Source organism: Idiotropiscis lumnitzeri, chromosome 21 (genome assembly GCF_059441095.1).
Source record: "Idiotropiscis lumnitzeri isolate Australia: NSW breed Sydney's pygmy pipehorse chromosome 21, RoL_Ilum_1.0, whole genome shotgun sequence".
Lineage (NCBI taxonomy): Eukaryota > Metazoa > Chordata > Actinopteri > Syngnathiformes > Syngnathidae > Idiotropiscis > Idiotropiscis lumnitzeri.
Window position 1 is genome coordinate 9,111,340 of NC_142411.1, and position 16,080 is coordinate 9,127,419.

At 39.8% G+C, this 16,080-nt stretch overlaps 1 protein-coding gene across 1 annotated transcript; it reads left to right on the forward strand.

The window, feature by feature from the left end:
• Positions 1-7,519: 7,519 nt before the first annotated feature.
• Positions 7,520-12,304, forward strand: snw1 (SNW domain containing 1). The gene is made up of 14 exons (XM_088286977.1): positions 7,520-7,654; positions 7,961-8,114; positions 8,410-8,571; positions 8,717-8,812; positions 9,259-9,365; positions 9,630-9,734; positions 9,837-9,906; positions 10,141-10,206; positions 10,294-10,410; positions 10,523-10,664; positions 10,778-10,880; positions 10,987-11,104; positions 11,273-11,436; positions 11,856-12,304. Exons 1-14 carry the CDS (start codon positions 7,641-7,643, stop codon positions 12,046-12,048), a joined length of 1,611 nt encoding a protein of 536 aa, XP_088143103.1. The 5' UTR covers positions 7,520-7,640; the 3' UTR covers positions 12,049-12,304.
• The last annotated feature ends 3,776 nt before the right edge of the window (positions 12,305-16,080 follow it).

Sequence of the window (16,080 nt, forward strand, 5' to 3'; positions counted from 1 at the left end):
GCAAAAACCATCAAGCCAAAAGACAAAACATTGTGTGGCTAATATTTTAAATTTTTTTATTTCATTTTTTGGTTGGGTGGGGTAAACTTTGGCTATTCACCTGACACTTGAACCTCTTAAAAACTCAAAGATGGTAATGGTTCAATCCTGATTGTACTCAATGCAATTGTTTTTTAAATTACTTGTTTGGGTGAATACATAAAATATAGAATTTTTTTTGTCCTCCTTTCGTAGTCATGTGTAAATTGTACCAACAACAATTTCTACATTTTTGTAAAGCTTTTCGTTATTACCACCTCACATATTGTTCATTCATTTAAAATGCATCCCATTAGTCAGCTATTTGTGTCATAATAACACGGTCTCAGATTGTTTTACCACATTTGAAGTGCTGACTCCTGTTATAAAATCGAATCTGCTACCTCATTTGTAATGGTAATGCCGCGCATTTTACAACTTACAGAAGGGAGCCGTTGACACATCATCGAGGAGTAGCTAATTTCATGCCTTGTATTTTTCTGTCACGCATGACGACTTCACAATGGAGAAGCAAGTGATGAAATGCATGTGCTGCGATCGTTCCAGGTCCCCTGTTACTTTGACCAAGATTGGTGGTGCCTGGGCTAGTGTATGCAGGAATGTCCTCATTACCATATACTTTCATATACTGCTGCTAATCCACAGAGAGTGAGATAAAAACGAGGGTGACACCAGTTGTGACGCTTCCATTTGAGTTTCGACGAGGAAAGAAATGTAAATGAATTGGCAACAAACAAAAGAAAAAGCAGTCCGTCATATTTCTCATGTTAAAACGCAGACCGACGTTATGATGGTAGATGCTTTGGTTCGCTGTAAGATCTCTCCATCTGGCTGCACGGAAGTTGGCGAAACAATATGCAACAGAGTCACAGTCACTTTTTAAAATATTCAATTTTTTTTTTTTACAACAGTGAACTTGTTGCTTCGACTCAATCAAACCAAAAAAAGAATTAGAGGTGGAAATGTGTTTGTTTTGCACCCAAGCGACCCCTACAGTTTTTGTCATTTTTCAACAGAAAAAAACTTGTCTTTTGTCTCACCGCATTGACATGATCTTCATTATAGTTTACATTTTTATTTACCGTCTTCATTTGCATGAAATATAAAATGTTGTTTGTGAAAGTCGCATGAACTTGAGGTCCAATTGAAAACTTTTATGCAAACACTTTTACTAAATACAGAAATTTTAAACGTTGGATGGCAACTCTGAGTAAACAAGGAGTTAACGCGACTACATTCTCCAAAATGAAAGTATATGGAATTTACAGTAAATGTTAGCTCACCTGTTTTCTCCGTTTGGTGATGTTTACAAGCTGAGCATGATGTCATTTTCAATTGCCAACATGTGTCAGTACGATGCAAAATGGCTCCGGAAATAGATAAAAAATTGTGGATTTTTCCGCATAATTCAGGTTCCAAGAATGCAATATTAACCAGAACACCGTGTTTAGACAAGCAGGGACGTCAAAAATATATTATAGTAAAGAAAACATTTGACTTGACTTCCCCTTTAAATCCACGTGGAACGTTTACTGAAACCGTCCTTCCCCTTTGCAGCCCTGATGGTTACACTAAACTATTGCTAATACAAAACATTTATGGGTCTAAAAGCACTAATTTTGGCAAACTAGACAATGATCATATTAAATGCTCAGTGAAGGCTTATACAAGTTCACCACCAAAACAACAATGGAGGACCACTAGGGCTGTTGTTGCATATATTATAATACATTTCAATTGCAGTACATATATAAATTCGAAATCAATGCACAGCCTATAAAGGGCAGCAAAAAGATGTTTGGGGGTAACCTGTGAGCACATGGTATGCATGTAAGCAATGATTCTTTATTGACAACTTCAGGTCTGGTATTATGTCATTCGCAGTTGTTTTTAGAGGTGTCTGTGGGTGCGTGTGTGTGCGTGTTAACACAGATGTTGTCGTCCTCAAAAAAAAAATTTTTTCACTAAATCAAGCTCTAAATAGATATGTATGAATTTGGTGTTGGGTCGCCTCAGGTATGCATGGAGATGAAAGCAGAGAGATTGTTGCCCCCCCCATAAAAAAAATTCTAAAAAGTCGTGCATTGGCTTGGGGCGGCAGTTGCAATGGCATCTTTCAAAAAGCGACCGGCAGGAATCTTTGCATACAGCTATTGGTGTGTTTGTCTGTGATTGGATTAGTTGCCTTGAGTACACACTCCATCAGTGAGGCTCTATTTTAAGATGTCCCCTTTTCCCGGATAAATGTGAGATGAGCGACACTTGCAATCAGATCTATTAACAGATGGAACAAACATGTAGACAAGTTCAAACGTGTGAACCCCACGAGCTTTATCGCCAGCTCAAACTCGGCTGTGTTACATTTATTGAATGTGAAACGGAGCAGAAAATAAGGTTGCACAACAAATGCTCAAAGTCGTGTTCAAATCCTTCGCCTGACTTCGAGGACTCAAATTTGGAGCGATTTGTATCTGCACTGCTGGAGACAACGCCGACGCTCGCTATCAGCATCCCTCATCGAGCGACAGCCTCAGGAGATTAGGAGGTGTGGGACGTTGCTTCTCCTGCCGGCGATGCCTCTATGTCCTTTTCCCCAATCTCAAGGTCATAGCAGAATTCCAAGATGCAGTTTCTAGTGTTGAAAGGCACAAACGCAGCATGAAACTGGCTTTATCTACTGTAAGCACATGCGGCATGCCCCAGTAATTACATCAAAGTGAAGTTCACATATAAACATTTCAATAAGCTTGGGTGCATATTTACCCTCGTCACATCAAGCTCTCAAAGGACAACAATGCCATTTTAAGTTAATTAATTAAACGCTTCTGGGGCCACTGATTTGAACTCTCATCTTGATGGTGTTGAACCACCTTGAATGCACCATTCGGATTGGATAAAGTCCAAAACCCAGAGGTGAAAATAATATGTCAGACAGCTCGCTTGCTGATGCAAAGCGGCCCTGACCGGCCAGCGCTGGCTCTATCAAGCGTAGACTACTAATGCTTCCTCCTGCTCTCGCACAGGCTTGCGCTCAAGTACACCCACACTCAAGAAGCATACACGTGCATACAAAGCTACGGCATCATGCAAATGATGCAATGTCTTTTTCATGCAAATTGTATTCCGTGTTGTATATGCAAATACAAGCAGGTATCTTGTGAAAGCCTTAAAGAATGGATTGGGATTGCCTGTCCAACAGAGAGGCCACATTTGTGTGTTTCTGCCATCTAGCGTCCAAAAGAGGAGTGATAGATCATCATGAGCCTCGTTTAAAGTGGACATACATTCTAATGAAAAATTGACTTATTATATTATTGTGTGTATACAAAGAGTTGTGTGTCTGGAGTGCATGCCCACACTTCAAGTGTGAAATTAAACAAGCAAGCAAATCATTTGTTATCCACCTAACTCTGAGGGACTAATTCAAGTAATATCTCCCCTACATCTAGTTACTCTGCCCATGACGTGTAGCAACTCTCAACTTTCAAGGAGAGCCAGAGTCTGGACGCCGAATTACAATGTCTAAAACATTATGGCGAGAAGCAACAATAAATCCACCTTGAGCAGAGCTGCATTGAGTTGTTCATTTTTTTGTTTTTTTTTGTTTTTTTTTGTTTTTGTTAAGCGCAGATTAGCGTTAGCTAACACGGTTAGCCTCAGATAAGTGGCACTTACTTGATTGCTTGGTGAAGTTGTTGATGTGGCTGGGTTGAGGTATTTGTGATTACAGCATGTTCACAAAGTACTGTAATGCTTTCGTTTTTACCCACATTTCGTACTCTGTTGAATGACTATTTGTCGAGAACGATGACAGCATTGTTATTTTTTTTTCCCAAACTTTTTTTCTGTTTCATGTAAGGACATATTTTGATAGACTGTCATTGAAGCAAATAAAAAAAAATACAACTCAACATGACACTGAATGTAGTTTTTGTAATTAGTGCGAGCCGGAAGCTTTTACTGTATTTGATGAAAGACTTACAGATTTTGCAAGTAACCATCTACCCTTCTTATCTTTGGTAAAACATTTCCACACTCTTGTATTGTCCCAATGCAAGTCTTAAGCGACAAAAGTCATAATGCCGGTGTGAATCGTATCACACAACTTCTATGAGAAATAAAGTTCTAGTTTTGGGCCGCACAATATTGGACATAACATTTTAGCAACGAAGATGGCGCTTCACTTTGTGCCGTTACCCTTGCTCTTTGCCTCCAGTCCCATAATCCCGCTGGTAATGAATCTTTCAGGACTGGAGGAGATCGGTCTCGCCGACACCCCTGACACGGAGCAAACTGCTATGGCCATCTATAACCAGCATAATTTTAGTAGACTCGAACCCACGCAGACGTATGAAGCATGCGTCAGTTTATTGGTCTAAAAAAAATTCATCCGAGGCATTTAAAACACTTGATTGGTTGGTTGACTTCCAATATTAAACCGGATGTCGTGAAGTCTATTTGTCGACAAGTTGACTAGTTTGTTCAAACACCAGCTCAAATGCATCAAAAGCCACTATAGTAGCAATGAATAGGCTCCTCCCCTGACCATTATGCAAGCAAACGTTAGATTCACCATTGGCCCGTCACTCTATTTGCATATGTAGTGAAGTCGACTTGTCGACTAGTTGACTAGCCTGTTTAAACTCCAGCTCACATGCGTCAAAGCCACTCTAGTAGCAATGAATAGGCTCCTCCCCTGACCATTATGCAAGCAAACGTTAGATTCACCATTGGCCCGTCACTCTATTTGCATATGTAGTGAAGTCGACTTGTCGACTAGTTGACTAGCCTGTTTAAACTCCAGCTCACATGCGTCGAAGCCACTCTAGTAGCAATGAATAGGCTCCTCCCCCAATCATTATGCAAGCAAAAGCTAGATTCACCATTGGCCCATCACACTATTTGCAGAGCCTACTTGTTATTTTAATAGTAAAAAAAAATGTTTCGTGACCTTGTTTGGCTTGCTTTTCTCTGGACTCCATTCTGGTGCTGGCAGAGGGGAGTCATACTAGCCAGGAGGGTATCAGGTCTGGGAGCACCAGATTAGAGTACAAACCCAGGCTTTGATCACACTTTTATAGGCGAGTTTAGAGGACAAAACACACTTTGTCTTGGTCGGTGTTGTTTGTCCATTTTTGGTCATACATGGGTTAGTCTACGTATTCTTATTATGTATTGTCAAAAATTCACATACCGCGACGCTCAGTGTCTGTTTCTTTCCATTCCACTTTGTCATTGTTTTGGAACAACTGAACAGCCGCATAGCAGAAAGCTTGTGATATTCGCCGCATAATCATGTTTGACACGGAAGAAAAATGTAGCACGCGTGTGGTAAGGAAGCATTATGAGATCATCACATCAGGTGAAAGACTGCAGTGCGACACATAATGAGGAACGTGTCACTGTGGGATTGCATCACTTGCTTTAACATGCTGTGCCTCTTGTAATAAGCGTTCGCTCCAGTAGCTCCGTTTGGATGTGTAAGGTGTATATTGATATTATGCATGCATGTGAACATGTAAGTGAATTTCACCAGCCTGGAAACAGGCTGCTGGCCCATTTGGATTTGTTTTCATTTCTTATTTGATCCTCATGAGCGGCTACAAGACTCTTGCTTCCTCTTCTCACCGTTTCCCTGTGCTTACCTTGTTAATAATCCTGACATGAATCATTTCTGACGCCGTTTAACTTTTAAAACAATCATACTTTTTCACCTATAATTGACTAATTAATTGATTGATTGGTTCCGGCAATTCAAAAATGATCCTTCATCCCAAAAAAAACATATCAGTCTGAAAACGGTGCTGCATTTGCCGAGGTGTTTAAAACAGTCCCTCAGTCATGCAAGTTAAATACTATTAGACCACTTAATGCCTCTTAAGTGGGGCTACTGTGGGTGCAGACAAGGGGAAGGCAATGTCATTTAAGCAGAGATGTATTAATGAAGACAGTGATGGAAATGATGATACTCAAGACTAGATCTAATTCATTCATGATTCCAGCGCCCCTACGATACGTGCCCACAGACAGCAGCGGTCACAATGAGGGTCAGAACCACAGTTTCGGATCTTGAATGGATAAGGGCGCAAAGTAATTCCCCACATGATTAGATTCATTGTCCTGTGAAGACACTGCCACGGTGCAGTGAATAATATATCTTGACATGTCCTTTTTCTTTTGCACCACATTAATAATTGAAATTTACTGTTAAATATTTACTCATGAGAAAACACCGCAGTAATTCTAAAAGTTTACGAAATAGCCGCATGTGGCAGAATGTGAAGTGTGAATCTGTCCAAGCTAACTCAGCACAATTTTAATCAATAATGTGCATAAAACATTCATCCATCCATGCTTGGCCTCATGGGGACCGCGTGTGAGTTGCTGCAGAATCACATATGACTTTGAGCAAGAGGTGCGATACGCTCAGGTCTGGTTTTCATCCAGTGACAGGGATCATACTATTTACAAACAACCAAACACACTCAGATTCACACCTATGGACAATTTTGAATCTTCAGTGAAGCTATCATGCATTTTTTGGAAAGTGGGAGGAAATATGAGGAGAAAATGCAAACGACACACAGCCGAGATTCCATCCCAGGATTAATCAACAGTGGGGAAGATGTAATAACCACTACCTCACCATATATGTAAATAATAAATATGTAGCCTATATTAAACAATGGTGGGTTGTATTGAAGTACATACTTCATTACTTCACTTAAGTAAATTTTTTGCCCAACTGATTTTTTACCTTAAAGAGGAAGTCAACCCCAAGATTTTCTTTACAAGAATATATTCAAGTTAAAGTTAAAACACTGCATTCTGATTAATATTATGCTCATGGCATATGAATTAATCAATACAATCCACCCATTTTGATCCATCTCAGGTGGTCGGCCATTTTGCTTCTTGTTGTCAACTGAAAATGACACCACAACTGCTCAGGGATCAGCTAAAAAAACTATCACGGTTCAGTTATATAAAACATTCGAGTCATGATTGGTCGTTAACGGAGCCCTGAGCTACTGTAATGTCATTTTTAGTCGGCAGAATTGACAAATTGGTTGCCCCTTGAAATGCCTAAAAAAAAAAATGGATTTTGCCGCAACACATGTATTCCACAAACGCAAAAATAATCAGAATGGCGTGTTAAGACCAGTGAAGGTGCATCAAACATATTATTGCAAATAATTGTTTGGGGTTGACATCCCATTTAACTCCCACAGTTACAAAAACACTCTGTACTTTATTACTCTACTTTGTTTACTTTAAAGTTTTCAACCATTGGGGTTGACAACTCAAAAAAAGTCAAGACAGAGACAACGTCAACCAAATATCTGGACTGATTGAGATTTTGAGGTCTTGTGAATTATATATATATATATATATATATATATATACAGTATATTTATTTATATATAGTATATTTATATATAGTGTATTTAATATGCTGTAAAGAAACCAGAAGCCAAACGGAGTAGTTTCCATTTTAAGCCAGTAGATGTCAGTATCAAAATCCAACGGATGCTAGTTGCCACATTAATTTCTAGCGAAGAAGAAAGCGGAAGTAGCTCGCTCAGGAAAAGAAGAGAAAGATGTCTCTGGCGAGGTAAGTATCGCGACCTGGCCTTTTGTCTACTTAATTGATCATATTTTGCATAAAATACATTTTGCGTGTGCTGTATCATATTAACAAAGCGCGTACGTTATTTTCAAGCGGTTTGATTCGTCAGCGGTGACCACTGCGAGCTGCTGTGTAGTTTTGTTTTAATCGCAAAGCTAACGATAGCATAGCAGGCCAAAATATTGACGACATAAATTACCGTCGCTGCAATGTTATATTTGTAAATATTTCAGATTGTATTTAAGCACATAGTCCAGCGAACTTGTATAATGTCAATTATTTGGTTTGTAGCTTTTTACCGGCGCCCACCCAGCTGTCACAAGACCAGCTGGAAGCAGAAGACAGACTTCGAGCCCAGAAGTCGTTCTCAACTGCTTTGGTTGCTTCCCGAAGAGAACCACCACCTTATGGACACAGAAGTGGATGGATGCCTCGCGCTCTCGAGGTACGAATCAAGAATCTGTGCTAAAGAACAACTGCACATATGCGGGTTGACGAAAATAAGTCAGATTTTGCATTTATTAAACATAAGAAAGACCTACATAAGTCTATGAATTTACTGTCATTATTGGGCAGAGTTGGTCTCTGTGGGGCTTGGCTCCCAAATAAGGCTTACCTCATTGATTGTTTTCCCACATCTTAACAGTTTATGTCAAAATGTATGCTGGTCCTGGTGAATGTATAAAAACGTGTTAATGGTTATAACATTTTAATATTTGAAAGTTATTGTTCTGCTATAGGACTTTGGAGATGGAGGAGCGTTTCCAGAGATCCACATGGCACAGTTTCCTCTGGAGATGGGGAGGCAGAAGAAAACCTCCAATGCGTTGACAATGCAGGTGGATGCGGAGGGCAAAGTCAAATATGATGCCATTGCAAGACAAGGGCAAAGCAAGGACAAGGTATGCAGTCAAAATAGTCCTTTTCCACAATTAGAAATATAAAGATAGTTTGGCTTCCCCTCCAAACACACACACACCATTTTTCATTGACACAAAGCCTGGGAAAAATCCAACATGGTCATTCTGTGTCTTTTCACTGTGGTAGGTGATCTTCAGCAAGTATACGGATCTACTTCCTAAAGAAGTTATGAATGATGACACCCCAGGTCTACAGAAGCCCGATGAGGAAGCTGTTGAAGAGGTAAAATGTGGAGCAAATCAAACTACAGGGAGCAAAATGATACCAACTGTAGCATCATGCAAACCTGCAAAAGGCTAACAGTTAACCCCTTTGTGATATTGTTACTTTTTATATTCATACAGCCTAAATGCTATTGATATTACTTTGAAATGTAAACAACTGTTGTTAAAAGCATACACAAGTTATGTACATCAAAATCAGGTAGTGGAAGGCTAACAAAGTAGTGTGGTAATAATTATGTTAAAGATTAGTGTGGAAAATGAAATAATCAAATTAAACTACCAAATTTGTGAACAGTTCCATGCTTTTACTCCTGTGTGCATTCGAAATGACAAATTATTGAACCTATGGCATTTGTATTCACGATGTAAACAAGATCACGCTACATAAAGGAATCATTGTCAGCTAGACTGACTTTATTACGCTTTTGTGTGTCATCCTCTTAGCTGACTGAGAAGACTCGTGCTGCCCTTAGCAAGCAGGTATCGCAAAAGATTGCTGCTGCCATGCCTGTGCGAGCAGCAGACAAACAGGCCCCAGCACAGTACATCAGGTATCAAAACAATTCTCATCTTCGCAGTCGTTGGAGATAAGTCTGAATTTTTCCCTAATTTAATATAATTGTTTAATGTGGCAAAAATACACAACATTCCACAAGACTTTAGTGGGTAGCCCTCGATGGACTGCCAGAGTTTGGCCTATCAGAAGAAATAAGGGCACCATACAGACGCACAACCACAAGAATGCAATATAATGCCGTCAATCAAACATTTTCTGGTATCTAAAATAAAGTTTTCTGCTTCTGTCTGTCTATCAGGTACACCCCATCCCAGCAGGGAGTGGCTTTCAACTCTGGAGCCAAACAAAGAGTCATCCGCATGGTGGAAATGCAGAAAGACCCCATGGAACCACCACGTTTTAAGTAATCATGTCTAGCGCCTTATATTTTTCATGTCATCCAGCAGCTGCTTTTGAGCAATCTGCTTAACCTTAAAGAACTTGATTAAGGAGAGATGTGTTACAGGATCAACAAGAAGATCCCTCGTGGACCTCCGTCACCACCAGCACCTGTCATGCATTCTCCAAGCAGAAAGGTACGATTAGAATTCCACAAATTTATGGACTGGAAGTGTTTTTCATAGCGAAATGTACTGGAATTGTGTCTTTACTGCTGCCTTGGTTTACAAATTCAGATCATATCGCCAAAGCAGGAAATAAATTCCGTCGTAAATCTACTCCTCTGCCCCACGGTTCTAAAAGGCATATAAAACAAAATAAATATCTTTTTCAGCTGGTCCAATGATCTTTTTTCCTCCTTTTGGGTTTAGATGACAGTGAAGGAACAACAGGAGTGGAAGATTCCTCCATGCATCTCCAACTGGAAGAACGCAAAGGTGATATACCACCCAAATCACATTTCTATGAATTAAAAAGTGTCCCTTTTGCAACTTTCTGACTGACCCCTGCTGTCTTTGTTTCAGGGTTACACCATCCCTCTAGACAAACGTCTGGCGGCTGATGGCAGGGGACTGCAAACAGTTCACATCAATGAAAACTTCGCCAAGCTGGCTGAGGCACTCTACATCGCTGATAGAAAAGTAATCTTATGCATGGCTCTTTATATTATTTGCTGTGAAATGTTGGTCTAATTTCATTATTATGGTATATGGACTTTGAAATGGCTACATGATCTTTTGGTTGTGTGTGTAGGCCAGAGAGGCGGTGGAGATGAGAGCCCAGGTGGAAAAGAAGATGGCCCAGAAGGAGAAAGAAAAGAAAGAGGAGAAACTCCGGGAGTTAGCCCAAATGGCTCGAGATCGCAGAGCAGGAATTAAAAGTCACGGGGACAAAGGTGAGATGTATATCTCTCAAGACAAGTTATATGTCTGCATATACTTTAAAACATGTTGCAAATCCATTTTTTTTTCTTCAAAATTGTCTGCTTTTCTCCTATATTGGATCAAGGTGGCGAGGACGGAGAGGCGAGGGAGCGTGACGAGATCCGCCACGACAGAAGGAAAGAGAGACAACATGACAGAAACATTTCCAGGGCAGCTCCTGATAAGAGGTGCTGGATCGACACACCCAATCCTCCACTTGTCCGGATGGAAAGTTCAGATTTCACATATAATCACGAATTCATGTTGGAGTCATACAACTTTTTTTTCTATCAGATCCAAACTGCAGAGGGACCAAGACCGAGACATTAGCGAGCTCATCGCTCTGGGTGTGCCCAACCCTCGCACCACCAGCGAGGCCCAGTATGACCAGCGACTTTTCAACCAGAGTAAAGTGAGTTACGTGTTTTTCTCAGCGTGACCCAAGATGAGCAAATAGTCATCAGTTTCTAGCGGACTTTTCGTGATTGGTTTGCCTGTCCTGTCTTCTATTATTATTAGCATCGACCATTATAGATTGCTACCTAAAGCCACCTTTCCCTTCCCTTGTTGTCTTCCTCAGGGAATGGACAGCGGCTTCGCCGGCGGCGAGGATGAGTCGTACAACGTGTATGACCAGCCATTCCGTGGTGGCAGAGACATGGCCTCCAACATCTACCGACCAACCAAAGCCATCGACAAGGACGCCTATGCTGATGACTTTGACACACTCATGCAAAACAACAGGTATTCGCAAATATGTTCTAAATTGACTATCAGTCAACTTGTCTTTGTTGATCTTGTGACAGAAGCGTAGTGCCCATACTTGTCACAGGTATGAATTTAGTTTGGTGACATACATAAAGCACATGCTCTAATTCCTGCAGTCGCACTAATTAGAATTGTCATTTTTGGTTTCCAAGCAACTGCTTTATCAGATGAGCTTAACACGTAGTATGGTTTAATGTGATAAGCTCTGCTTCATGCAGAGACAGGCTTAAAGGGGACAATTATATTTAAAAGCGTTGATTCTATCGCTGGCTTATAAGTTTTAGTTTGAAAACTTGAGAAGTGTGTAGTCACCAGATTGCAGGTGCTTCCTGCAAACATTTTTTTGGTAAAGTAGAATGAAGTCATAAAATGTAATTGTACTAACTTTCTTTCAGGTTTGTTCCCGACAAAGAGTTCTCGGGGGCTGATCACGGGCAGAGGCGCGAGGGGCCCGTCCAGTTCGAGGAGGACCCCTTCGGTCTGGACAAATTCTTGGAGGAAGCCAAGCAGCACGGCGGCTCCAAGAGAGCGTCCAATAGTAGCCGCTCCAAAGACGACTACCACGAAAAGAAGCGCAGAAAGGAGTGAGAGCCCATCGTCATACGTGAGAGAAGGGACGTTTGTCTACACACTTAGTTTGGATCACAGGTGTTTTAGTCCACTCAAATGTCTAGCGAGAGTTGTCCTTTTTTTCCTGCTAGTGTAAAAATCACACTTCTAATCCTCGTTATTCTTTTTTTTTAATATGTACAGTACAACGAATTGTCTTGAAAATCCAGACGGTAATATGGGAGCTTCTTTTTCTGAAAGCGTATAGATTTCATTTTATTTTGATGTCACTCGCACACATTTGTCAGTTGTGTAATATTTAAAATGTCTGCCTAGGTGTTGTTACCATTTGCCTATATTTGATGACAGCCATGATGATGATGAAAAATCTTGAAAGCAAAACATCCTTGTAATCCTTGTACAACTATCAAATAAATTTCCTTTAGTGTGTGAAGGGTGTGGTTGTTGTGGTATGGCCAGTTCATGCCTTATTAAAAGCTACCGTATATACAAAGAAGACCAAAATTTATTCACGTGGATATGAGCATTACTCTTGCTCGTCTGCAGAATGAATGGAAGCAGTATTTAAAGCCACCTTTAGAGTGGCTCTAAAAGTATACGCACCAGTGTAGTATGCAGGCTTCAACTTGAGGATTATCGGCTTTCTGTTGGCAAGTCTTTTAAAAAAAAAAAAAAAATTCTCTCACAAAAACTAGAGAAAAGGTGCAGTCTCTCCAACCTGCCCCATTGTGGTTAGTGCTTGGACAGCTAGCTAATGTCTTTCCACACAACTCTTGTCTGCCTTTATGATTTGATGAATAGGATGCTCATTCATGACGCTAGGAGGAAATTGGTTCCCTGGCATTGCTTTTGTTCAGCTGTGGACATATTGTGTTGGGCCACAATAGAATCCTCAGGTTACAGATAGAAGGCGTGATAGATGGCTGCTTATCTGGAAACAAGCCCAGAAATAATAAACAATATTGTGGTGTTGCACATCTGTACTCTGGATGGCTCGGTTGTTGTTGCGATGTCTCTTGAGATATTTGCGCTTTCTTCCTCCTTGCAGTGAAAAGCAATAAGTTGCCTGATAAATGGTCTCTAAGTTGAGAGAGGGATCTGACCTTGTGACCGTTTGTATTAAAAGACTGCAAGCAGAAACACGGCGGCAAATTATCAATGACGTTGCAATTCTTTCAATGCTGTTTCATTTTTTTACTTAATACGTTTTGAATAGAATACATAATCTTTGCAATAGCATTGTCTGTACAATGCAACAGAATGCAAAGCAATCAAAATTTTACTAATGAGCTATTTCACAAATACATTTAAGCCTTACGTATGTTGCAGCATTGCAATTTGGATATGAGGGTGTGACTATGCAGACGTAGTTATTCATTTTTATTAGTTTGCTCCAAAAACAAAATGATTGAAGTAAACCTTTTAGTTTCATTCAAGTTTTCAATTTGCTACATATATTTTTTTAACTGATCAGGGTTGCGGTAATGCAAAAAGATCATTTCAAAATATGAGTCTACATGAGAAAAGGTTTTTATTTCAATGAAATTCTTGGAGTTTGCGTGCTTTTCCCTGTGCAAATTTCCCCATTGTGGAACTAATATGTGATTACTGTCACCCTCGTGTGCAGATGTCTACAATTTCTTGCGTGGATAGGCTGTGCATAGGCAGTGTCTTTATGACATCCGTCATACTGACATGCAACACAAGAACCTGAGCTCTCTCCAGTCCATGCCTTCTTCATCATTAGTTCCTCGTCTACACGCATTCAGGCCAGGGCTTCACTCATCATTATTCCAGCAGTCAGAGTCTACTGCATTCTGGAAAATGGTCTGTCTGTCACTCAGTGCGACCCGTCCGCCTCTCAGTGTCTCTCTTGCTGGATAATCCATTATGGTGGGAAGACCAAGACAGGCGTAACCATTTCTAATGGTTGTGTCAGTCAGAATGAACCCTTGGTGGGTGAGCCGTAGCAGCGTCGGGCCTTTAAACAACTGTGGTGGGAGCGTGCTGGAACCATTCTGGGATTTGCAGTGACAGGAAGTCATCTTTATCCCAGGAAAGAGATTTGACTTCAGCAAGAGGTCATCGTGTCGGAGAAATTGCTCTGCATTTTGATTGGGCAAGCACGCTAACTGTAATGCAGGAGTGGAAGTAGAGCGTAACATACCGTTCGGGACGTCTTTGCTCATGTGATTTTTAAACTTGGGGAATTGAGGAAATTACATTTGTGAGAATTTGTCAAGGGGCTCAATCATGCGACTGTGTTGTTGTCCATGATTAATTAATTTACAAGCTGTCTGCAGGCTTGTTTGTCCGTATTCTTTGTGAACTGTAAAGATGAAGGCGCTAAACGGCATTTAGATTCAACAAAAGTCTGGAAAATCCCTTGATATTATGCACCATGTCTGAGCATAGTGAGTGGGATGTCAAAATTGATCATTCATAAATGTTCCTTTCATCTTGTTTTGGAAAAGAACTCTACATACGTAATGATTTGAATAAATATGAATATGACAGCTTTTTAAAAATAAGCAGCATATGAGGTACATGTTGGGCTGCAATTGGAGTAAAATGATTAATTGGCGTGAAATGTACAGTGGGCCATTTTTGCAACACTTGTTTTTCACGCAAAAAAAAGACCGTTATTGTGATATCTTTGTTAGATATCTGTGACCTTTTAGTAATCTTGTCTCATACGCATCGAGTAGATGTTGGTGAAACAAGGCAATTCAAAGTCTAAGATTATCTAGATTTCATCTGCCTTGTCATCCTTTATAGGAGTTATAAAGACATGGAATCCTTCTTTGGCGGTTTGAAAAAATCGCTGGTTAAAGTTATATAAGTCTGTATATTCTATGTACTGTACAGTAGTTATACTGGATGGCTTCCTCTTCGATTTATACTATCAAAGTGCACTGGCTGCATCAATGAATGCTGATCCACTTTCCATCTAACCCGAGCGGTGATCCTATTAAAGCTGCTTTCTTATCAGCATGATCTCGTTTGGAATGGACAGGCGCTTAAGTGCTTCTCTGTGTATTGGCAAGAGCTTTAAAGACCGATGTTTCATTATTCTCCACTCAAGGTTGCAACCTTGAGAGGAAAAAAAAAAAGCAAAGGCTCGGAAAATTGATTAAAGAATCAAATCATCTGATGTTATCATCGATGCCTTAATCATGGATGTCACATCTTTAAAACACTGGGCTGCACATCAGAGCCTCTAACCTTAGAGCATCGGGATAAGCACAGCCGGTAAAGCACAGATAACATTTTTTCTGTAGCCCAATAGTGCCATCTAGGAGCAGGGATAAGTAACTTTAGATCTGTGCTGATGTTATTGCCTCATGAAAACAAACCAACTGTAAAGAGCGCAACTATGATAAGATGCATGTGTGAAAAAAAGAATTTCCTCCAGGATATTCATAATGGTTTAGCTTATTTTATCCTCTCTGATCACAAATAAGAATTAACACATTTTCTTGTGTAGTAAGCAACGTAAAGTAAAAAAAATAGTTTCATCCAAGATCAGTTACTAGGAGTATTGGACAAGAACTGAGGATATTTAGATTTTCAACTAAATCTTTTGCAAGTTTTTATCTAATTTTGAAAACTAATTATTTTACTTTATATCCACTTTTAAAAAATGTGTGTAACTTTCTTTCAGGTAAGTATTCATTCCTTATTTAAATATTTGCTTTGAATTATATTGTTAATTGTCTTTAATATTTTGTTTTTACATTTTGTAAGTTATATAAATTTAGGTGTTTTTTTTAATTGCCTTTGAAACTTAGTGTTTTTGTATTTCATTATGTTTACACATTGTTGTTCCGATTTTTATACAAATAAATGAAATGGAAATAAATAAAAGTAATAGTAAATGAAGAATATACTGGTTCATGTTTTTACTTTTACTGAGCCTAGAAAACGTATCCCAGAACTTTATTCCTTGGAATGTTGTGTAAATCACCCTCAGCCCATTCTGAAATGAGTGTGTAATTAACATTATTTGCACAAATCAAATTTTGCTTCAGGTCCCATACGGCAGCATGG

Coding starts and splice junctions, on each gene's coding strand:
- snw1 (XM_088286977.1), top strand. Junction 8,572..8,716: donor AAGGGCAAAGCAAGGACAAG/GTATGCAGTCAA, acceptor TCACTGTGGTAG/GTGATCTTCAGCAAGTATAC. Junction 9,366..9,629: donor GCCCCAGCACAGTACATCAG/GTATCAAAACAA, acceptor TCTGTCTATCAG/GTACACCCCATCCCAGCAGG.